This window comes from Salvelinus sp. IW2-2015, linkage group LG20 (genome assembly GCF_002910315.2).
Source record: "Salvelinus sp. IW2-2015 linkage group LG20, ASM291031v2, whole genome shotgun sequence".
Taxonomy (NCBI): domain Eukaryota; kingdom Metazoa; phylum Chordata; class Actinopteri; order Salmoniformes; family Salmonidae; genus Salvelinus; species Salvelinus sp. IW2-2015.
The window spans coordinates 54,938,672-54,962,793 of record NC_036860.1 but is presented as its reverse complement, the minus strand read 5'-3'; the positions used below and the strand labels follow the sequence as shown (position 1 = coordinate 54,962,793).

Sequence of the window (24,122 nt, the reverse complement as noted above, 5' to 3'; positions counted from 1 at the left end):
GCAAGCCTTTAAATAGCAGATACCAGGCTCAAATGTTTCTTTGTCTGAACATAAAAATATGCTCCTTCTTCTGAGTTTATGTTTATCATCTCAAATCCTTATGATTTTGTCATCATAATTCATTCTGTCTGTGTAAACTGCCTGCTGTTTCWTCACAAACTAGCGCTTGTGTATGCAAATCAGGGCCACTGAATATAAACTTTTGTCTGTGTGTGTGTGTTTGTGTGTCCACTATAAATCTCAGTGACACGTTGCAGAAAGGGGGTTCTGCAGTGGATGCATCTATTGCTGCCTTGCTGTGTGTTGGGCTGGTGAATGCCCACAGCATGGGCATTGGAGGAGGTCTCTTCTTCACCATCTATAATGCCACAACTGGTAGAGTCTGAGCCCTAATCCTTGACTTAAACCTATACCAACTGTATCTTTAATGATGTCAACAAATCCAACATTGACTGGCACAACTGAACTGAAAACAGGAAATGTAATAGCTCACTCCATTGTAACTTGGTGTGATGTAATGATGATTCTGTCTTCCTTCACAGGAAAGGTAGAGACCATTGATTCCAGAGAGACGGCTCCCGCCAACGCAACAGAGGACATGTTTGGGAATAGCACCCAGTTAGCCAAGAAGGGTAATATTTTATCAGTTACCTAACAAAAAGATGAAAGATGCACATTTACAATGAAAGATGGCCTTGYAATAGAGTCAAGACACTGAGATAAGTGCTTTAAGTTTTATTGTCACATCCACTAGTACAGTAAAATGCCTTTCTTGCTAACTCTTTCCCAACAATGCAGTAATCAATATCAGTAGTACTATTAAATAAAGTAAAGTACTATACTGAACAAAACAAAAAATGCAACATGCAACAATTTCAAAGATTTTACTGAGGTCCAGTTCATATATGAAAATCATTCAATTGAAATCAATTAATTAGGCCCTAATATATGGATTTCACATGACTGGTCAGGGTTGCAGCCATGGGTGGGCCTGGGAGGGCATAGGCTCAGCCAATCAGAATGAGWTTTTTCTCCACCAAAGGGCTTTATCCTCAGCCCGCCCCCATCCCCCCTCAGAAGATCCCACAGGTGAAGAAGCCAGATGTGGAGGTCCTGGGCTGGCGTGGTTACACATGATCTGCGGTTGTGAGGCCGCTTGAATGTACTGCCAAATTCTCTAAAACGACATTGGATGCAGCTTATGGTAGAGAAATAAACATTCAATTCTCTGGCAACAGCTCTGGTGGACATTCCTGCAATCCGCAAGCAAATTGCATGCTCCCTCAAAACTTGAGACATCTGTGGCGTTGTGTTGTGTGACAACTGCACATTTTATAGGGGCCTTTTATTGTCCCCAGCACAAGATGCACATGTGTAATGATCACACTGTTTAATCAGCGTCTTGATATGCCACACCTGTCAGGTGGCTGGATTATCTTGGTAAAGGAGAAATGCTCACTAGCACAGACATAAACAAATTTGTGCACAAAATTTGAGAGAAATAAGCTTTTTGTGTGTATGTAACATTTCTAGGATTGTTTATTTCCGCTCATGAAACATGGGACCAACACTTTACATTTTTGTTCAGTGTAGAATAAAAACACACAAGAAATAGAAATAAGAAGAACACAAGAAAGTAAGTAAGCGATATTGACAGGTTCAGTGCCAATAGCATATTAACAATGTGCAGGGATACTGGAGTGGTAGGGGTAGATACTGTATGTATAGGGGTAAGGTGACTAGGCATCAGGATATGATAAATGGAGTAGCAGCGACTTATATAATGATTGTGTGTTTGTGTGTGTAGTGTCAGTATGAATGCGTGTTATGTGTGTGAGCCAATGAAGTGTGTATGTGTGTTGGAGTGTGAGTGAGTGTGTAGAGGCCTGTGAGTGTGCATAGAGTCCATAGCAGGCAGTGATGCAGTCAAGATGCCCTCAATGGTGCTGCTCTAGAACTTTTTGTAGAACGTTTTGAGGATTTGAGGTCCTATGCCAAATCTTTTCATCCTCCTGAGGAGGCGCTGCCGTGTCCTCTTAATGACTGTGTGCGTGTGTATGGACCATTTTCAGTTCTTAGTGATTTGGACACCAAAGAACTTGAGGCTCTTGACCCGCTCCACTACAGCCCTGTCGATGTGGATGGGTGTGTGTTGGCCCCCTGTTTCCTGTAGTCCACAATAAGCTCCTTGGTCTTGCTGATGTTGAGAGAGAGGTTGTTGTCTTGGCACCACGCTGCCAGGTCACTGACCACCTTCCTGTAGGCTGTCTCATCGTCGCCGGTGATCAGGCCAACCACTGCCGTGTCGTCAGGAAACTCGATGATTGTGTTGGATTCATGTGTGGCTACGCAGTCGTGGGTGAACAGGGAGTACAGGAGGGGTCTAAGCACACCCCTGTGGGGCTCTCGTGTTGAGGGTCAGCATGGCGGAGGTTTTGTTTCTTACACTCAGGAAGTCCAGGATCCAGTTGCAGTGGGAGGTGTTCAGTACCAGGGTCCCGGGGTCCCGAGCTTGGTGATGAGCTTAGCGGGGACTATGGTGCTGAACACGGAGCTGTAGTCAATGAACAGCATTCTCACATAGGTATTCCTTTTATCTACTGTAGGTGGGTGAGGGCAGTGTGGAGTGCAATTTAGATTGCATAGTCTATGGATCTGTTGGGGTGGTATGCAAATTGGAGTGGGTCTAGGGTGTCTGGGATGATGGAGTTGATGTGTGCCATAACCAGCCTTTCAAAGCCCTTCATGATTACAGATGTGCTACAAGGCGATAGTCATTGTGGCAGGTACCCTTAGAGTTCTTGGGAACAGGAATGAAGAGTAGTACATTAGAGAAGATCAAAAGCTGCACTCCAACCTATCCTCTTCCAATATATCCTTTCACAATCTGTTACATTACATTACGTGTAACGTTTGACAGGAGGGTTGTCCATCGCCATACCAGGGGAGATCCGTGGGTATGAGATGGCACACGAACGCCATGGAAAATTGCCATGGAGAGAACTTTTCCAGCCTGCAATCCAGTTGGCACGGAAAGGCTTTCCTTTGGGCAGGGCATTGGCCACCGCTGTTTCCAAGAACAGGGAAACCATCATCTGTGACACAGCTTTATGGTGAGCATGCCTACAAGGGAGACGTAATATGGAGTGACAATCTGAGTTACTGTTCAGAGGGTCACGTTTTCACATGAGAAGATACTGTATATCCCCTGTTGATGGTTTATGCCCTTATACGCAAACATGAGAGCTCAGTGTCTCGTATGTTGTCTCTGACATGACATCTCTGTTTTTTGTCTCTTTCAGTGAGGTGTTTTGTGACAAAAATGGTGGCATCCTTAAGGAAAATGACATCATCACCTTTACTAAACTCGCTGACACCTATGAAATAATAGCAAATGAGGGACCTAATGCTTTTTACGAAGGGCCGCTGGCAGAGAACCTTGTGAAGGACATTCAGGCTTCAAGTTGGTTTCTCCCTTATATCTACCAAATATGAACAAACTGCAATTTTGATAGAATTTCATTCAGGGTCTGCTGGCTGTACGTGTTACAGAAACAGTATCTTATTGACTGTTTCCTGGTATGTGTTTCAGATGGTATCATCACACTGGATGACCTAAAGAAATACAAGCCTTTTTTGGAAGAGAATCCTCTCAATGCTACTGTGGGGGAGTACACCATGTTTGTACCCAACACCCCGCCAGTGGCCCTGTCCTTTCCCTCATACTCAACATCCTGGATGGTAAGCCTTCCCACTGATGACACAGAGTTGTATTCAATATCAAACTGTGGGTCACATTTGGACAGCCTATGCTACATTATAAGTGTATAAGGACCAAAGATAATTGTTTTCCGAGCCATCACACCTGAGGCGCTCTGCTTTGCAGGCCTGATGCTGGGTAAGCACTGTTCACATAAGAAAATTATGCTGTTAATTTACATTATAGCAGCCCTGGTTTACAGTGGCTTATGAAAGTATTCACCCCGTTGGCATTTTTCCTATTTTGTTGCCTTACAACCTGGAATTAAAATAGATTTTTGGGGGGTTTGTATCATTTGATTTACACAACATGCCTACCACTTTGAAGATGCTAATATTTTATTGTGACACAAACAAATAAGACAAAAAAACAGAACTTGAGCTTGCATAACTATTCACCCTTCCCAAAGTCAATACTTTGTAGAGCCACCTTTTGCAGCAATTACAGCTGCAAGTCTCTTCGGGTATGCCTCTATAAGCTTGGCACATCTAGCCACTGGGATTGTTGCCCATTCTTCAAGGCAAAACTGCTCCAGCTACTTCAAGTTGGATTGGTTCCGCTGGTGTACAGCAATCTTTAAGTCATACCACAGATTCTCAATTGGATTGAGGTCTGGGCTTGGACTAGGCCATTCCAAGACATTTAAATGTTTCCCCTTAAACCACTCGAGTGTTGATTAGCCGTATGTTTAGGGTCATTGTCCTGCTGGAAGGTGAACCTCTGTCCCAGTCTCCAATCTCTGGAAGACTGAAACAGGTTACCCTCAAGAATTTCCCTGTATTTAGCGCCATCCATCATTCCTTCAATTCTGACCAGTTTCCCAGTCCCTGCCGATGGAAAAACATCCCCATAACATGATGCTGCCACCACCATGCTTTACTGTGGGGATGGTGTTCTCGGGGTGATGAGAGGTGTTGGGTTTGCGCCAGACATAGCATTTTCCTTGATGGCCAAAAAGCTACGTTTCAGACTCATCTGACAAGAGTACCTTCTTCCATATGTTTGGCGGTTCTCCCACATGCCTTTTGGCGAACACCAAACGTGTTTACTTCTTTTTTCTTTAAGCAATGGCTTTTTTTCTGGCCACTCTTCTGTAAAGCCCAGCTCAGTGGAGTGTATGGCTTAAAGTGGTCCTATGGACAGATACTGCAATCTCCGCTGTGGAGCTTTGCAGCTCCTTCAGGGTTATCTTTGGTCTCTTTGTTGCCTCTCTGATTAATGCCCTCCTTGCCAGGTCTGTGAGGTTTGGTGGGCGGCCCTCTCTTGGCAGCTTTGTTGTGGTGCCATATTCTTTCCATTTTTTAATAATGGATTTAATGGTGCTCCGTGGGATGTTCAAAGTTTCTGATATTTTTTTATAACCCAACCCTGATCTGTAGTTCTTCACAACATTGTCCCTGACCTGTTTGGAGAGCTCCTTAGTGTCTTCATGGTGTTGCTTGCTTGGTGGAGCCTCTTGCTTAGTGCTGTTGCAGACTCTGGGGCCTTTCAGAACAGGTGTATACATACTGAGATCATGTGACATTTAGAATCCCCCCTATGTGGACTTTATTTAACTAATTATGTCACTTCTGAAGGTAATTGGTTGCACCAGATCTTATTTAGTGGCTTCAGAGCAAAGGGGGTGAATACATATGCACGCACCAGTTTTCCGTGAATTTTTTAGAATTGTTTGATACATGTTATTTTTTTCATTTCACTTCACCAATTTGGACTATTTTGTGTATGACCATTACATGAAATCCAAATAAAAATCCATTTAAATTACAGGTTGTAATGCAACAAAATAGGAAAAACGCCAAGGGGGATGAATWCTTTTGCAAGGCACTGTATCTCATCCTATTACTGTGTGCACCATACATGTATTGCTCTCTTGACCATGCAAATTAAGATAGATAATCACCTTTTGTTCGTGGTGGTGCTGCTGACTGACCAGTTATTGGGGTGTAGAAATAAATCTCCTCTTCCAAGCTCTGTTTCAGCTCCACATTCATGCAGGGTCTATTGGATATATAGTCCATAGATGTCCTCCTCCAGACTTCCTCTCTCTGCTGGCATCCAGTACAATGGCTATATAATGTGACAGTGTTTGTCTCAGAGGATTAGATGAAAACCTTATTCCAGAGTAATTAAACTGCCTGAACCTACTCTTCCTGTGGCTCCTTTGCCTGGCCACCCACTCACCGTGGCCCCCTGCCTCTACCGCAAACTCTAATCTTTCCAATTTACCTCTAATTGGACACAGATGAGTGGCGGGGGAATCATATAACACTGGCATGTCAGGGCCCGCTCAAGCCCTTCATCCTGACGGTTCATCATGACTTCTGCCACTGGCATGTCAGGGCCTGATCAAGCCCTTCATCCTGACGGTTCATCATGACTTCTGCCACTGGCATGTCAGGGCCTGATCAAGCCCTTCATCCTGACGGTTCACCATGACTTCTGCTTGTCAGCTGAAATTCATCAAATATTTCCATTTGGTTTTAGCATTCTTTCCTTTTTCCCATCCTCTCCTCCTCTACGGCTGTGAACTGAAACAGTTATAACACTGATAGACTGGGACTGGGACACAGAATGAACAGTACTTTTATATTTACTGTATACGGGTAAAACCTTTTCAATGTCCACTTCAGAGTCAAAGTGTATATTGACGTGATCACATTAAATGTACTGTATTATTGTTTAATAAATGTAGGGATGGTGGCTATGGTTGATTACCAGGTTTGCTCCCATGCAGGATACAACTTCAMCTCAGACAGTGTCTCCAACACTGAGAAGAAGATCCTCACGTACCACCGCATGGTCGAGGCCTTCCGTTTCGCCTATGCCAAGCGAAGCATGCTGGGAGATCCACAATTCCTCCGTATCTCTGATGTAACTCTCATCCCCATCTTTCCCAGAGCTTATATTGAATAGTTCTCTAATAGGATGTCTCTACTTTCAAGAATTTACTCCAATCAGTCACTTACTAATCATATTCAATCAACGGGTCCTAGTATGTGTTGAAACGTCATGTTCATGTTTGTTGGAGACAGAGTAAATATGGATATGCTCATATAAGAGAGTTGATTAGACTATTGATTGAAATGGACATCAGTCGGCCCAGAGACACTATTTGTAAAGCTGCTATGTTGAAATGTCAGTAAATGCAAACCAGTCCATCTTCAATGTTATACACTGTTCTGTATGGTGGTTTCTATGAATGGGCATTCATTTGAATGGCAGAGCCTCATTCTCCTGTCCCCTCACCTCTTCAGCTCATCCACAACATGACCTCAGATTACTTTGCCGATGCCCTCCGTCAGAAGATTACAGATGATACCACCCATCACATGAACTACAATGAGCCGGAGTACTTTGTCCCCGAGAACCACGGGACAGCACATCTGTCTGTGGTGGCAGAGGACGGGAGTGCAGTGGCAGCCACCAGCACCATCAACCATTTGTAAGAATCAAGTCCCAGTTTTGATTTACTTTACCAGTTTTGATTCCCAGTTTTGATTTACTTTACTGGAAGTAGTCCTCATTACTCACCTGTCTTCATTATCTTTCTGTTCTACTTCCTCCCTAGGTTTGGCTCCAAAGTCATGTCGCATTCTACAGGAATCCTCCTCAACAATGAGATGGATGACTTCAGCTCCCCCCTCATCACGAATGGCTATGGAGTGCCTCCTTCACCAAACAACTTCATCAGACCAGGTAAAGGGTTMATCTGACTACAGACACCAAAGTTTYCAGTGCATCAGCCGACTCGGATAACCAGACATAGGTCCATCCAGATCCACCATCAAGTACCAAACTCCCTAGTTGTCTCTCTCCAGGTAAGAGGCCCTTGTCCTCTATGTGTCCAGCCATTCTCTTTGACAAGGGGAGCAAGGAAGTCAAGATGGTGGTGGGGGGCTCAGGAGGAACAAAGATCACCACGCAACTGCCACGGTGAGCCAGGCTACCATGCCCTTTCATTGCTGTGTGAAAATACTCTTAATACTTTCTTTGCATTCTACMAAGTAGTCGTCTGTGACTGAATAGTTGGCTGTTCGTTCTGCAGGTGATTTTCAATGCGCTGTTCTTCAACWATGACCTGAAGAAAGCTGTGGCAGATCCCAGAATCCACAACCAGCTGAGTCCCAACACCACACAGGGAGAGCCCGGGTTTGACGAGGTGGGTTAAATGGCTGACGATAGTCAATAGACATGCGTCTATTGTGTCAAGATCATGGCTGGTTATCATGCTAGTGATTCAGGGTGTCTATTTGAATAGGAGTTTCACAGTGTTCTATATGCTTTCCTTACAGAGGGTGATGGCTGGTCTGGCCTTGAAGAACCACGAGACAGAGTTCCTGACAGCCACAGGTGCTGTGGTTCAGGCGGTGGTGCGCCAGGGGGACCGGCTTCATGCTGAATCTGACCCCAGGAAGTGGGGCTATGCCGCTGGGTACTGAGACCAACCACATGAGCCCGCTACTATGGCTGGGAATTGCCAGGGACCTCACAATACGATATCACGATACTTAGGTGCCGATATATGTATGCGATTCCCACAATTATATATTTATTGTGATTCGATACTGTGATTTTATTGCGATTTGATGTTCCAAACATATTGCTCACAATATGTCTGCTGCAGAGACAAAAGACACCATGAGAAAATGAGTTTTAATCAGTCATGGAAATAAAAAGTGCTGAAAACATGTCAGCTCACTATTTAAAAAGATGAACAGCCTATAAGATTAAAAATACCAGAGTTTTGTCACAGGTACAGCCGACTAGCTCTATCTAAAGCTACCTAATTTTTTACAAATCAATACTTGGAGTCAAAGTATCAATATAACATCGTCCAAAACAATAGCGATATATAACTGTACAGATTTTTTCCACCATTATTACCTGCTCCCTCTAACTGAGACCCATACACCCCTGCTTCCACAGACAGGCTGATTAGGCATCCGATTCAGATGAAAACCACCTCCACAGACTATATTACAAACCAACAGAAACATACACACATCCCTCCCCTCATCTCGGTAATGACCTACAACCTATAACCTTAGTCCTTTCTGGTAAACCAGGTCCACCTTTCTATGCTCATTGGTATCACAAAGTGGAGAGAAACTACCCTCCATGTCTCCTCTCTTATCCTGTATTTGATGACCAAGTATACCTCAGYCTGATATACAGAAATGGAGTAATTCATTATCCACAGTTCTCCACTTCGCTTTAATTTGATTGTTATTCGCTACTGTCTGTACCATCTCTATATTCATGTATGTCTTTCATCGGTCAGAATAGGAAAGGTAATGACTRGTGCTTTTATTTTGAGATCATCATCATCATCACATTTTGCCTAATATATATATCATGTGTGTTGCTTTTGAGAAGACTTGGTATTGGTTCAAGATCAATCATTTACAATATATATCCATAGAACAGTTTAAGGATGTAATGTTCAYAAGACTACAACAATTTGATCAGCGTTGACCAACAATGAAAACACAGGTAATCAGACAGTTTCAAAGAGTAAAAGAGGGCTTACTTCAGGGTTTAATTGTTCTCACGAGTGAACATGTAAACATATTTATTGATGATCATCTCGTAAGGTGTTCCATAACATTTTTTCCACAAAAATGTATTTACTTGATCCATTTTTTTGGACAGTAAACATGAAACCTTGATTTATATTCTACAAAATATGTAAAAAAAWTATGTCATAACATGAAAACATATGTAAAGCAACTATTCTCAGTGCCACTCAGGGGTATAGTGAATGTGTAACAGACCATACACTTTAACCAAATATAGCAAAAAGGGACAATGTCTGTTAGAAAATATTTAACCTGTCTATTGTCTTGGCATCACATTTTGGACATAGTACATGTACTATGGTTAATGGGCAAAGTGTATGTGGGGATGAATTAACCTACTGTAAAAGGCTAAATGTCACARCAAGAAAAGCATGTGGTAGCGAGCTATACTATATGACTAACAATTTCCCATCAACAGATTTCAACAACAGCTCATGACATGACTGCTAAAGCTAACTCTCTCTCCTCTGCTCTCATCCTTCTAGACCTATCGGCTGCCTTTGATACTGTGAACCATCAGATCCTCCTCTCCACCCTCTCCGAGYTGGGCATCTCCGGCGCGGCCCACGCTTGGATTGCGTCCTACCTGACAGGTCGCTCCTACCAGGTGGCGTGGCGAGAATCTGTCTCCGCACCACGTGCTCTCACCACTGGTGTCCCCCAGGGCTCTGTTCTAGGCCCTCTCCTATTCTCGCTATACACCAAGTCACTTGGCTCTGTCATATCCTCACATGGTCTCTCCTATCATTGCTATGCAGACGACACACAATTAATCTTCTCCTTTCCCCCTTCTGATAACCAGGTGGCGAATCGCATCTCTGCATGTCTGGCAGACATATCAGTGTGGATGACGGATCACCACCTCAAGCTGAACCTCGGCAAGACGGAGCTGCTCTTCCTCCCGGGGAAGGACTGCCCGTTCCATGATCTCGCCATCACGGTTGACAACTCCATTGTGTCCTCCTCCCAGAGCGCTAAGAACCTTGGCGTGATCCTGGACAACACCCTGTCGTTCTCAACCAACATCAAGGCGGTGACCCGTTCCTGTAGGTTCATGCTCTACAACATTCGCAGAGTACGACCCTGCCTCACACAGGAAGCGGCGCAGGTCCTAATCCAGGCACTTGTCATCTCCCGTCTGGATTACTGCAACTCGCTGTTGGCTGGGCTCCCTGCCTGTGCGATTAAACCCCTACAACTCATCCAGAACGCCGCAGCCCGTCTGGTGTTCAACCTTCYCAAGTTCTCTCACGTCACCCCGCTCCTCCGCTCTCTCCACTGGCTTCCAGTTGAAGCTCGCATCCGCTACAAGACCATGGTGCTTGCCTATGGAGCTGTGAGGGGAACGGCACCTCCGTACCTTCAGGCTCTGATCAGGCCCTACACCCAAACAAGGGCACTGCGTTCATCCACCTCTGGCCTGCTCGCCTCCCTACCTCTGAGGAAGTACAGCTCCCGCTCAGCCCAGTCAAAACTGTTCGCTGCTCTGGCACCCCAATGGTGGAACAAACTCCCCCACGACGCCAGGTCAGCGGAATCAATCACCACCTTCCGGAGACACCTGAAACCCCACCTCTTTAAGGAATACCTAGGATAGGATAAAGTAATCCTTCTAACCCCCCCCCCCCCTTAGAGTTAGATGCACTATTGTAAAGTGGTTGTTCCACTGGACATCATAAGGTGAATGCACCAACTTGTAAGTCGCTCTGGATAAGAGCGTCTGCTAAATGACTTAAATGTAAATGTAAAAATGACCTCATTAATACTGTAACTTCTGACAGGGTCATACCACATCTCTTACTGTATAGTTAGAAAGGCACAAAGTACTTAAAGTTTGGAAAGCAGGATACAAAACAGAGACTAAAAATCAGAGGCAAAGCTTTTAACAACTATTTTACCGCAACAATTTTACAGCTTTGAAATGCCCTGGACAGAGAACATTCTGTGTTGGAAAGTTGATTAACTAAGGCTTTATTCAAGCATTTTCCTGAGTGTCACCGAGAGCCTTAATATCATTTAGCTAAACCTGATGAAACACTCGGGCACATATAGATGTAAGATCTTAATTTGTTCACCCTGTTGCAGGAAAAACATCCTGCAATGCAGGAAATTTAAAACAAAAGGTGTATTTCAGACTTGATTTTCCCTTATGGAAAAGGTATCAACCCCTACAAAAATGTCCATTAATTMTAATTCACATTTCCTGTTGCTACAGGATTATTTTCCTGTTGTAGCAAACTGGCTCAAATTAAGATCCTACATCTATACCAAAGACTGAGCTCCTTTACTCCAAATGATCCCACATGAACACCAGACACCAACACTGGGTAATATATTTGCATGTTTTCATAATTCACATCTAGTGCCTGGGAGGATCCAATTTAGAGATCATTACTCATTCACAAGCTCTACTATTGAAACACATCACATTACTATTACTGCATTTGTTTAAAAAAAAGCTATTCTCACTTCCTTTAGGGCAAACAGAATAAGTCGAAGTAATTAGTATTCATTGCAGACATGACGGAGCTAAATGCTGAAAGTTAACACTGGTTGAAGAATTTAATAGACCTGGAGGGGGATCAATATAAACCTGTACATGTGACAACAAGCCCTGGTGATGTCAATGCAATACATCAAAAGCTAATACAGTACTCTCACTGTGTGTACATTATTTTTCACATTCTGGTCACACGTGTTATTATAGCTTCTGTAAGATTGCACAATGGCATTCAGAACTCTTACCAATTTACTTGTTATTTCGGACATTGATTTTATTATATGTACCATTTTTTCTTTGGATCCCCATTTAGCGTTGGCAGAAGCAGCAGCTACTCTTCCTGGGGTCCACAAAAAACAAAATATGACAAGTTACAAAACACTGATGGACAGTCACAGAAATTTAATATACAACGATAAACAAACAATATTACAAAGAAAAGTGTGTTTGTTTGTGTGTGTTTGTGTCCCTTCAGAGTTCCCCACTGTTCCATGAGATGTTGTTTAGCCGTTTTTTAAAGGCAATTTTGCTGTTTGCTTGAGTAATTGGAGATGGAAGGGAGTTCCATGCGATCATGGCTCTGTATAATACAGTGCATTGCCGTGAATTCGTTTTGAACTTCGGGACTGTGAAGAGACCGTTGGTGGTATGTCTTGTAGGGTATGTATGGATGTCTGAGCTGAATGTTATTTGATTATGCAGACAATCTGCAATTTTCTTCACAGTAATATTTCTCATAACTAAAAGAGAATCAGTTAATCTCTCATCAACCTTCAACCAGTAAAGACTGGCATACATGTTGATGATGTTAGCTCTATATGTGCAGTTAAGGGCAAGGCGTGTGCTCTATTTTGAGCCAGCTGCAGCTTTGCTAGGTCATTGTTTATGGTCATATTACCGGACAGTAATCAAGATGGRACAAGACCAGAGCCTGAACGACTAGTACAAATCAAACTTTATTTATACAGCACATTGCACATTTCAGACATGGAATGCAACGCAATGTGCTTCACAGGTAAAACATAAAAACTGAAATATTTACTACACAATAAGAGGATAAAAAGTAAAAAAATAACAAAAACTGAATGACTAAAAAGCACTCTAAGGAAAAGCAAAGCTAAAAATGTGTGTTTTAAGATCTCTTTTAAATATGTCCACAGTTTCAGCCCACCGAGGATCTCTGGCAGGCTGTTCCAGAGGATGGGGGCATAGTAACTAAAGGCTTCCTCTTAAAAACCAATAGAAGAATCTTAAAATGTATTTCTAAAACTCACAGGCAGCCAGTGCAGAGACCTTAAAACCGGTGTTATGTGTGCTCTCTGTCTGGTCTTGGTCAGTACCAGTGCTGCAGCATTCTGTATGTTTTGCAGTTGACCAATGGCTTTCTTAGGTAGACCAGACAGGAGAGCACTACAGTAGTCAAGCCTGCTTATAATAAAAGCATGGAGGAGTCTCTCTGTATCAGCCTGAGAGAGAAATGGTCGCGCCTTGGCAATGTTCCTCAGGTGGTAGTATTTTCTCTGAGTTATGTTCACCATGGGTCACAAAAAAACTCTCAACCTGTCAAATATGTCCTGAACCAATTTATAATTGGACCGGAGAGGCCAACCCACCTCTCCAGTCTGTCCAGAGGACATCATGGTCAACAGTGTTGAATGCAGCACCTAAATCCAAGAGTACAAGGACGGAGAGCTGTTTGGCATATGTGTTAGTGCTAAGATCATTTACCACCTTAACTAAGGCTGTCTCTGTGCTGTAGTGGGCACGAAAACCAGATTGGAATTTTTCTAAAATACGGTTGGCACTTGACGATACACACATTTGTGTCACCAGAGGATTTTAGCTACACGGATAAATTATTAGACTGAATTATTAGACTGAATTATTAGACTGGATTTAAATACTTGTATTTCTCACAACTTCCTCCAGCTAAATCAAGACAAGGCCAAAGTACTTATTGTTGGCGCCAAACCACAGAGAGAATCTGGCCGCATATTTTAATTAACGTGGAATAAAGATAAAACACCAGATAAAAAGCTAGGTGTTATTTTAGCTTTTAGCGGTTTGAAAACCAATTCCTCCAGAATTTTGCTTAAGAATGGAAGGTTGGAGACTGGCTGAAAATTGCTAAGAGCTGAAGAATCTAGATTACTCTTCTTCAGAAGGGGTTTCACCATAGCAGTTTTTAGTGCAGTGGGGAAAGTACCTGTGAACAGGGAGTGAGTAACAATAGCTTGCACTTCTTTAGATATGAAATGTAAAAAACTGTTTTGAAAAAGGTGGTGGGGATAGGATCGAGAAGGCAGGTAGAAGGCTTAAATTGTGATATCACTTTCCTGAGCATGTCTGTGTCAACCAGGGAAAATAAATCCATAGTGCCTTTGTGTGGTAGGCTAGGGCACATGTCAAACTTCTCATCAGGTCTTGCTTGACGATAACAAACATTAGGCTGGGTATCTTATCTCTGAAATATGCCGCAAACTCATCACATTTAGATGTGGAAGGAAGTTCACAGGTTTGCTTGCGGGGGTAGGATTAAATCAGGCCATCAATGGTTGAGAAGATCACTCTCTAAATATTCTGATTATTAGTGATCAAGTTAGAAAACGAGCGTGTCTGGAATTTCTAATTGCCTTGTTATACATGCCAAGTTGATTTGTCTCAAACACATAACCTCTTTTTATAAAATACATACCCCTCCCCATCTTCACAACAACTTTGTCAATATGACTTGCCCATGATAATTGACCATCCAGTGTTATACGTACTGTGCGTAGGAGTTTAGCTTCCTCAACTTGCTCAATGGTCACACAACTCCAGTTGAGTTTTAGGGCTTAGAGAATGTTTTGAACCAAATACAATGCTTTTAGTTTGAGATGTATTTAAGACCAGTTTATTATTATTCACTCATTCTAAAACTGACATTCCTTTTTTTYCCTTTTTTGTGAGCTCACCGGCTTTGGGTGCTGACATGTAGAGTGTGGAATTGTCCTGACGGACACCGCATTGTACATATATGATGTTAATGAAGCTTCCATTGAAGAACACTCTCTGGGTTATAATGGATAACTAACTGTCCAACCATGTGATGGCAAGTGATGTAAAGCCAAAGTGAGTTTCTTCAATAAYAATTTATGATCAATAACATCAAAGGCTGCACTGAAATCTAACAATACAGCTTCAACTATCATCTTATTATCCATTTATTTTAACCAATCATCTGTCATCGGAGTCAGTGCAGTACAAGTTGAGTGCTTTTCTCTATATACATGCTGAAAGTCAGTAGTTAATTTGTTCTCTGAAAAATAGCATTGTATTTGGTCAAACACAATTCTCTCCACCAGTTTACTAAGATCAGGCAGCAAACTGATTGGGTAGCTGTTAGTCAGCAAGGGGTGCTTTAGTATTTTTAGGTAGTGGAACTCCTTTCTGACACTGAAGGGGGCTGCAAAAAGCCTGTTTTATCTCAAAGTGTGAGTCTCAGAGTATTGCTGCAACACTCCAGAGAGGGACTAATAAATGAACTTGGAGGATTGAGTTGTAACATGTTGTACCATGTCCTGTCCTGAATCTGACAAGTCCTTGTGGTCACAGTATGAGTCCCATGTTAGTACAGGCTGACAGGCTGTACTGACCTTCTCTTCCCATTTGAGTTCCTTCGGGACCTCCTTGTGCTATAATCTATGTGTACTGTACAGTTAGTCATGAAGAACAAGCATGTCATTTTATGTACTTGGTAAAATTAGAAACTCCATCCATTTCAGTGCCTAAGTATTTTGTCAAGAGGGCCATTCGATTCTGCTTATTAAGGCTCTGGACTGTTGGTTTAGATAAAATGTTCATATATGAAGATAATAGAATTACAAAAAAGAAATCTCACTAAAATTACTGTCCTCTTGGACCTACTGTACAGTGTTCTAAAGCCAACTAATTGGCTGTACACCTTAGTAAGGACACACCTGGTCTTGGTATACTCTTAGTGTCCTGGTGTCCCATTGGTCAGTAGCCAGCAGATTTGCCCTGCTTCCTGGCATCTGACACGGCTGCGATGCATCCGTCCTCCTTGGCCACAGCATTGACCACGTTGAAGAAGTATGGGTAGTCTGTCACTCTGTGTCCAATGACCTTCAGGGCCTCTATCACAGACTGAGAGCAGACAGACAGTCAGGCTAAAAAAAAGCACCACTCACCGTCCCTTACTCATTCCACTTTAAAATCATGATTTGACTGTATGTCTCTCAAAATGGTCACTGCTCTCAGGCAGCCATTACAATCAAACCAATATTAGCTATAAAAAAAAAATATATATATATATATATATATATATACACATCACTTTGTCATCACTCAACAGCCAATTGCAGTGACCTTGGCTGTCATTGATTTACTGAAAGGATAAGAACAGAGGAATTACCTTATCAAAGCCATGCTCAAACTTCACATTGTTGTTGCCATCGACGAACACTATAGGAGCAGCAATGGCATCTTTCAAACTCATCCCCAACCAAAGGTGGTTCATTATGGACTGAAAGGAGAGAGATTTGATGAGGCTCTATGTATCCTTTTCTAAAAAAAAATTTTTTTGCTGGGTTGAGAAGGAACGGTGAGACATGTGGTAGAAATTGGTTAAGACACCTGAATGAACACTCACCAGGGCCATGGCGGTCGTGATCATGCTACCCCCTGATCCCCCAATTACAAGGGTCTTTTTCCCAGAGCTGGAGCTCAGTATAGCTGGAGCCATTGAAGAGGGAGGCTGTTCACCTGTGAGGAATGAGACAATGTAATTTACACAGATATCACCCATAGACTTATATAAGATATCACCCCATGAAGACCAGTTAAAGGTTAGACAAGTAGTCCTAAGTGATACATTAATTTAAAACGGTTTCTAAATTGAAAAGTTTCTATATACCTGCACTCAATCTCTCTGCTCTAAAACAGAAGTCAGCCAGCTCATTGTTGAGGATGATGCCTGTTCTACTGGAGTAAATCCCTGCACCAAAACTGGAGAGAAAAAAGACTCTTAGCCTAGAGAAAAGAGTACACAACTCCAAAACCTGCAGTTTTAGCTGGTTTGTTTGCTGTTGAGACATCGGTCATATTACTATTTAGAAGGAGACTGTGTGTTAATACATTAGACAGTGTTCTATTGAGAGGGATGTACTATTCCGCATCTCAGTGAGGGTAGAGGCTCACATTTGGTTGATGGTACTTGTGACAGAGACTGCAGATCCATCTTCAGCCAGGACTGACACGTGTGTGGTCCCAAAGCGGTCAGGGGAAGGTGTTATGTTGTAGTAGGAGTCATTATAGGTACGGTCTTCACTGATCAATTGCCTGATCCGATCAGCAAAGTCAGAGTCCACCATATACGATGCATCCTACATTTAAAAAAAGTATGATTTCACATATTAGTGTGTAAAAGTACAGAATACACGTATAAACTTTTTWAAATYATATTACTCCAGTGCTAGCCTCCCTACACTGGCTTCCTGTTAAAGCAAGGGCTGATTTCAAGGTTTTACTGCTAACCTACAAAGCATTACATGGGCTTGCTCCTACCTATCTTTCCGATTTGGTCCTGCCGTACATACCTACACGTACTCTACGGTCACAAGACGCAGGCCTCCTAATTGTCCCTAGAATTTCTAAGCAAACAGCTGGAGGCAGGGCTTTCTCCTAAAGAGCTCCATTGTTATGGAATGGTCTGCCTACCCATGTGAGACGCAGACTCGGTCTCAACCTTTAAGTCTTTACTGAAGACTCATCTCTTCAGTAGGTCATATAATTGAGTGTAGTCTGGCCCAGGAGTGTGAAGGTGAATGGAAAGGCTCTGGAGCAACGAACCGCCCTTGCTGTCTCTGCCTGGCCGGTTCCCCTCTCTCCACTGGGATTCTCTGCCTCTAACCCTATTACAGGGGCTGAGTCACTGGCTTACTGGTGCTCTTCCATGCCGTCCCTAGGAGGGGTGCGTCACTTGAGTGGGTTGAGTCGCTGATGTGGTCTTCCTGTCTGGGTTGTCGCCCCCCCTTGGGTTGTGCCGTGGCTATACTTTTAGATCTTTTTGGGCTATACTCGGCCTTGTCTCAGGATGGTAAGTTGGTGGTTGAAGATATCCCTCTAGTGGTGTGGGGGCTGTGCTTTGGCAAAGTGGGTGGGGTTATATCCTGCCTGTTTGGCCCTGTCCGGGGGTATCATCAGATGGGGCCACAGTGTCTCCTGACCCCTCCTGTCTCAGCCTCCAGTATTTATGCTGCAGTAGTTTATGTGTCGGGGGGCTAGGGTCAGTCTGTTATATCTGGAGTATTTCTCCTGTCTTATCCGGTGTCCTGTGTGAATTTAAGTATGCTCTCTCTAATTCTCTCTTTCTCTCTCTCGGAGGACCTGAGCCCTAGGACCATGCCTCGGGACTACCTGGCATGATGACTCCTTGCTGTCCCCAGTCCACCTGGCCGTGCTGCTGCTCCAGTTTCAACTGTTCTGCCTGCGGCTATGGAACCCTGACCTGTTCACCGGATGTGCTACCTGTCCCAGACCTGCTGTTTTCAACTCTCTAGAGACAGCAGGAGCAGTAGAGATACTCTCAATGATCGGCTATGAAAAGCCAACTGACATTTACTCCTGAGGTGCTGACTTGTTGCACCCTCGACAACTTCTGTGATTATTATTATTTGACTATGCTGGTCATTTATGAATAATTTTAACATCTTGGCCATGTTCTGTTATAATCTCCACCCGGCACAGCCAGAGGAGGACTGGCCACCCCTCATAGCCTGGTTCCTCTCTAGGTTTCTTCCTAGGTTTTGGCCTTTCTAGGGAGTTTTTCCTAGCCACCGAGCTTCTACACCTGCATTGCTTGCTGTTTGGGGTTTTAGGCTGGGTTTCTGTACAGCACTTTGATATATCAGCTGATGTAAGAAGGGCTATATAAATAAATGTGATTTGATTTAGAGAGGCAGTTCTCTTCGATCCTTACTTTTTTAGTGTTGAAAACAGGATCGTGACTGCTCCTCCTCTGTCCGTTAGCAAATTTAGCTGCCTCTATGTAGCAGTGATAGGTCAGGACCTTCTGGTCCTCCTCCATGGACCTGGGGGTGAAATGGAACCCTGGGAAAGGTCACAAACAGCCAGTCAAATCTCCACAACCTGGAGAAGGTACATTTTGGAACTTTCCAATGATTGTGCGCTACCATGATGACACACCATCAACACACTTTGAACATAATGGTTACAAAGCAATAGTTCTAAATTGTAGATATAGCTGTAGCTGTTGCCTGACTTGATTTGGAGAAAGTGTTAACACATTAGGTACCTTTAACAAGGTTGAGGATGAAGGCGAGCATGACTCCCCCTGCAGGAGGTGGAGGGATGTGCATCTGGTAATCTCCAAGAGGAACAGTCCAGGCATCCTCTACTCTGACTCTGAATGACTTCAGATCCTCCATGGTAAGGGTCCCACCTAAAATGGGGAGCAAAGTATGTCCATCCATGTTAGCAATCCTTACACGGACAAGAAAATATAACAATCTGGAGTTTTCATTAAAATTTWGTTTTTTTAAATAATCGTTTTCCCTCTACATTTCTCCCAATCTTTCTCTCCCACCCTCTCTCTCATTTACACAAATAAATATTGCTCCCACCTGCTGCTTTTACGTCTTGAATCAAGTCAAGTCCAATTTGGCCAGTGTAAAAGGCATCTACACCTTGTTCTGCAATGGTTTCCATGGTTTCCGCCAGTTTAGGGAACTTCAATGTGTCTCCTATGCCCAGCACCGTCTTGTTCTTGTGGCAGAACACCTCACTGGAAGAGGGGCATGTCTTTAATATACCATACCAACCATAAACAGAAAAAAGACCAGAGAACAAACATAAAAATGCATTTATCATACAGTGGTATCTGGATGTTATGTGACTTATTTTATTTTTTACTTTAGTTAGTAAATATTTTCTTAACTATATTTCTTGAACTGCATTGTTGGTTAAGGGCTTTTAAGTAAGCATGTCACGCACGGTAAGGTCTACTACGCCTGTTGTATTCGGCGCATGTGAGAAATAAAATGTGATTTGATTTTTTATTGGATTAGTGATAGAACAGAACATTTGCAACTGTCAAACATTAGATCTCTGTAATTTCATTAATATCTCCATTCTCAAATGATCCCTGAGTATATGTGAATCCCCCTCTCCATCTGCTGGGGTGCCAAGTGCACATTCCCCACACATCTCCTGTGCTACTGCTCACACTTCTGTTCTGTAAGAGGAGGAAGAGGAGAGAGCGGAGGAGAGGAGCCGAGACGAGGAAACGCATCTGCAGTCTGTGTCTGCAGTCTGTATTCAGGAAAGCCTCTGCAGTCTGTGTCTGCAGTCTGTATTCAGGAAAGCCTCTGCAGTCTGTGTCTGCAGTCTGTATTCAGGAAAGCCTCTGCAGTCTGTGTCTGCCGCACAGGATGTCAGTGGCACCTTAATTGAGGAGGATGGGCTTGTGGTAATGGCTAGAGTGGAATAAGTAGAATGGTATCAAATACATCAAACACATGGTTTCCAGCCATTATTATGAGCCGTCCTCCCCTCACAGTCTGTACTCAGGAAAGCCTCTGCAGTCTGTCTGTGTATAATACCGCACATCCATACGGATGAGAACTTGGTCTGAGCCCACAGACTACAGTGGAGGTGTCTAAACGAGTTTATTAGCTTCATGCTAGGATAATAGGACTGGATATCTGGACTTTCTGACTGAAAAGTCCTCAGATACATGTACTTCATGCACTATTAACAACTTTGCTGACCTGACATTTGGACAAATGCAGTTTTAGCGTCTTTCTTTATATATATTATTCTTACTTGTATTTATTCAGGGGAGCCCAATTGAGACCAAAGTCTCATTCATAATGGTGTCCTAAGTACAAACATTTTCACAATCAATACAATTTACATAAAAAATTAAACAAGAAAAAAACTACAAGGTACAATTACAAATAAACCACTACAATCAATCGAAACAAGTGCAATCCTCAATGACTTAATTTAACACCCGAGTCCTTAGAGTATGAAAACGAATGTACACATTTGAGTTCCGGCCTGTAAGTGTGAGTGAGATCTCTTACTACCAGAGTGATGTTGCTTTCACCAGGTTTCCTATGAGTGTGATGTTAAGGAGGTATCCCAGGAAGGGTGGCAGAGGAAATCCTTCTCTGGCCAGTCTAATGGTGGGCTCAAACAGCTTGGCCCAGGGCAGCTTCCCATACATTCTGTGAACCACCTCATACCCACGCAACTCTCCAGGAACGCCAATCCACTGACTACCTGCCAGGGTCCACACAAGCAAAAAGAGATGTTAAAGCTTGCACACACYGTACTGAATGTGGATTTAGCGTGTGTCTGCCGATCATTCAGCGTGCTGTGTTTTAGGGACCACCTGCTGTAAACGTCCGACTGCCAACATTTTCACGCAATGATACATGTAAAATCATGCACACTCGGTAAACAAATTAGCGCTGGCACTCTGCTCAGAGGTGCTAAGTACTCCCGGTAAGCAAACACTACTGGACTGTATGGGCCCTAACACACAAGCAAAAAGAGAGATGTGACATCATGCCACATTCCAGGACAGAAAGGAAGACTAGACATGAAAGGGGTAGTGTTTGGTGTTGTAGTTTGCTGACATTTGATGTTGGAACGGCTAAAAGGCATTACTCTTTTAGCTGTCTGAGTTATTTGAATAAAAAAAACATGTTAATTGTTGTCATACAATGTACACACATTCATACTGTATATGGATCCATCCATCCATCCATCCATCCATTTATTGTCAGGTCTAACTACCTGTGATAAATGTGACAGATGTGGGACAGCCCTTCAGCAGATCAGCTTTGAATGACTGTGGAACAGTCTCTCTCGAATTGAAGGTTTTCACCGTGCCTGAGGATAGATAAAGAGATGCATAGGTTATACAATTCCACCACAAACCTTATTGGCTAAACCCCACAGTAAAGTACCACAAAAGCAAAGACTATAAAAAAACAGACTCACCAGTTTCGTCCCTAACAGTGAATATGGACCCTCCTCCCAGGCCCATGCTCTGAGGGTTGACCAGTGAGGTGCACAACAGAGCTGCAATGGCGCCATCTMCTGCCGATCCTCCTTGTTGCAGTATATCTCTGGAAACAGCCCACATTACAGCAGAGGTTCCCAAACKTTTTTGTTGGCAATTGACCCCATTTGGATTTAAAAAATGTTTTGCGACCCCACCATGTAAATGAAAAACTTGATGTAATCAACAGCCAATGTTCACTTTTTTATTTTGGTCCTTAACAGTCTATTACAAATCAGTCTGACAGTACTTTCAAATCTGAAGGAAGTATGGTTTGAAGTGACTAAAATGCACCAGAAAGGTATTGGGAAGTTCAGAAGATCATCAGGCAATAATTGTGTATGATCATCTGTGTAGAAAAGCAAAAGCTCAGCTACAACTAAAGAAATGTGTATCTGAATGAAAGTGAGCAGAGACTTTTTCCTATTTCTCCAGTTTAGCCTTTTGCCTCCAGCACCTTCACCAATCAGCTCTCGATGTGCGGTAGACTCTGCCTACTATACACAATCCTAAAAGAATAACTTCCCAAGTGCTAATAAAGGGCTTTCAAAGGATAGGGTCAAAAAAAAAATTATTAAAATATTATGACACAGGTATTAAAAGCCTTGTGTCCTTTCTCCTTTAGTCTCTTTGTTAAACAACAACAGAGACAGTAGGGGGATCTAAGAGGCCATGGTGTCAACACAAAGCTTGCTTCGTTTGTACACCCTGCAGAAATGTCCCATCACATAAAAGTAGGTCCAACTTTAATTGTGCTTACATCCTTTCTCCTCCAGTCAGGTGATGTAGGCATGTTGGGTCATCTGGACCTCTACACTCTTAGAAGAAAAGGTGCTATCTAGAACCTAAAAGGGTTCTTCGGCTGTCACCATAGGAGAACCCTTTTTGGTTCCATGTGGAACCCTTTCCACAGAGGGTCCTGCCTGGAACCATAAAAGTTTCTCGAATGGGGACAGCTGAAGAAGTGAAGTGTCTTCATGCCTCATTTATTGCGAAAAATAAGAGATTTTCACATAACTTCACACGACTGAACAAGTAAGTGCATTGCTGATGAGTGACAACTCTTGGCAGAAGATAGGGGAAATAGATGACCTATAACACAGAGAAGCAAGCTGATCTGTGCGCGCTACCGGTTCCGCTAACAAAGCTGAAGATTTTCTGTTGAGGTACATGTTTTTGCTGGGGGAGCTGACTATTGGCCATGCTTGCTAGGGGTTATATCAATATTTATTATCAAGTAATAAAAGGAAAGCTATAGATCTGATCAGTCACAGTTGAATCAAGTAACTTGGGTTCAATACAATTAATAGTTCTGTATAATCGCTATGATAGCCAATCAAATCTCCTAAACTGCTTACTATTTGGTAGTCTATGCTACCTACAGTTTTTAATCTATCTGCACGTTGGCTACAAATTGAAAATGAATAGCCCACACAGTCTAAATCACTGCAGTAAAGAGTGTTCTTTCCCTGTTAAAATGACAATTATATTGTCCATGATAAGGCACGCAGCTTGAACCTAGAGAGACCAGTTGAACTTGGCCATTTTGGTAAAATAACACCAAACAACACCTGTTCAACCAGACTACCAAATCCATGTATCATAGGTAGCCCATTAGAGCAGTGAAACTTTAGATAACATGTTTTAAATAAATTATCATTTATTATAACTAGCTGTACGATCTAGGCGACCGTATTTGACTTTACCTGCCAATGTCCGAGCAAAGTTTAGAGTCCGCAGAAACCGCCGCGTGCTTGTACGTGTCCTCGGGGCATCCTTGGTGGATAAATACGCCGAAGGCTAGTATGCAGAGACAGATGGATATTATAGCACCAAATAAACCGATACAGAGACAGCAACCAACCTGCCATGGCTTATATTTGGACATGCTTTCAAGAGAAAAACTTTTCCAAGAATACTATTCTCCGCTGGGCAGAAAGTGTTGTCCCGTCCCAAGAGCTCACGGCTTAGTAGTCAATGAGCCTTCATACTCCGCCTCCACCCCACTCGATCAAATTGTTGCATTTCTGAAGTAAAAGTGAACGTTGTTTCCCCTTGAGCCATGCCAGATATATACTGAACAAAAATATAAACGCAACATGTAAAGTGTTGGTCCCATGTTTCATGAGCTGAAATAAAGGATCCCAGAAATGTTCCATATGCACAAAAAGCTTATTTCTCTCAAAT

The 24,122-nt window shown here is 42.9% G+C and overlaps 2 protein-coding genes and 1 pseudogene across 5 annotated transcripts; 2 read left to right on the top strand and 1 right to left on the bottom strand.

The window, feature by feature from the left end:
- Positions 1–9,090, top strand: part of LOC111980385 (glutathione hydrolase 1 proenzyme-like) — a 14,337-nt pseudogene extending 5,247 nt beyond the window's left edge.
- Positions 9,087–10,957, top strand: LOC139029460 (uncharacterized). Its single transcript, XM_070449488.1, has 2 exons — positions 9,087–9,949; positions 10,145–10,957. Exons 1-2 carry the CDS (start codon positions 9,782–9,784, stop codon positions 10,937–10,939), a joined length of 963 nt encoding a protein of 320 aa, XP_070305589.1. The 5' UTR covers positions 9,087–9,781; the 3' UTR covers positions 10,940–10,957.
- LOC111981561 (glutathione hydrolase 5 proenzyme-like) lies at positions 10,850–24,122 on the bottom strand. 4 transcript variants are annotated; one of them, XM_024012882.2, is made up of 13 exons: positions 23,642–24,122; positions 21,875–22,002; positions 21,668–21,763; positions 20,950–21,148; positions 19,486–19,646; positions 19,158–19,304; positions 18,822–18,952; positions 17,042–17,226; positions 16,758–16,849; positions 16,494–16,606; positions 16,257–16,367; positions 15,802–15,988; positions 10,850–12,182 (listed from the first exon to the last, which is right to left on the bottom strand). In XM_024012882.2, the coding sequence occupies exons 1-12, from the start codon at positions 23,821–23,823 to the stop codon at positions 15,842–15,844; spliced, it is 1,692 nt and encodes a 563-aa protein (XP_023868650.1). In that variant the 5' UTR covers positions 23,824–24,122; the 3' UTR covers positions 10,850–12,182; positions 15,802–15,841. The 4 variants fall into 4 exon arrangements, with proteins under 4 accessions (XP_023868650.1, XP_023868649.1, XP_023868651.1 ...); XM_024012881.2 differs by lacking the exon at positions 10,850–12,182 and having other exon boundaries at positions 12,781–15,988; XM_024012883.2 differs by lacking the exon at positions 10,850–12,182 and having other exon boundaries at positions 12,781–15,988; positions 20,953–21,148.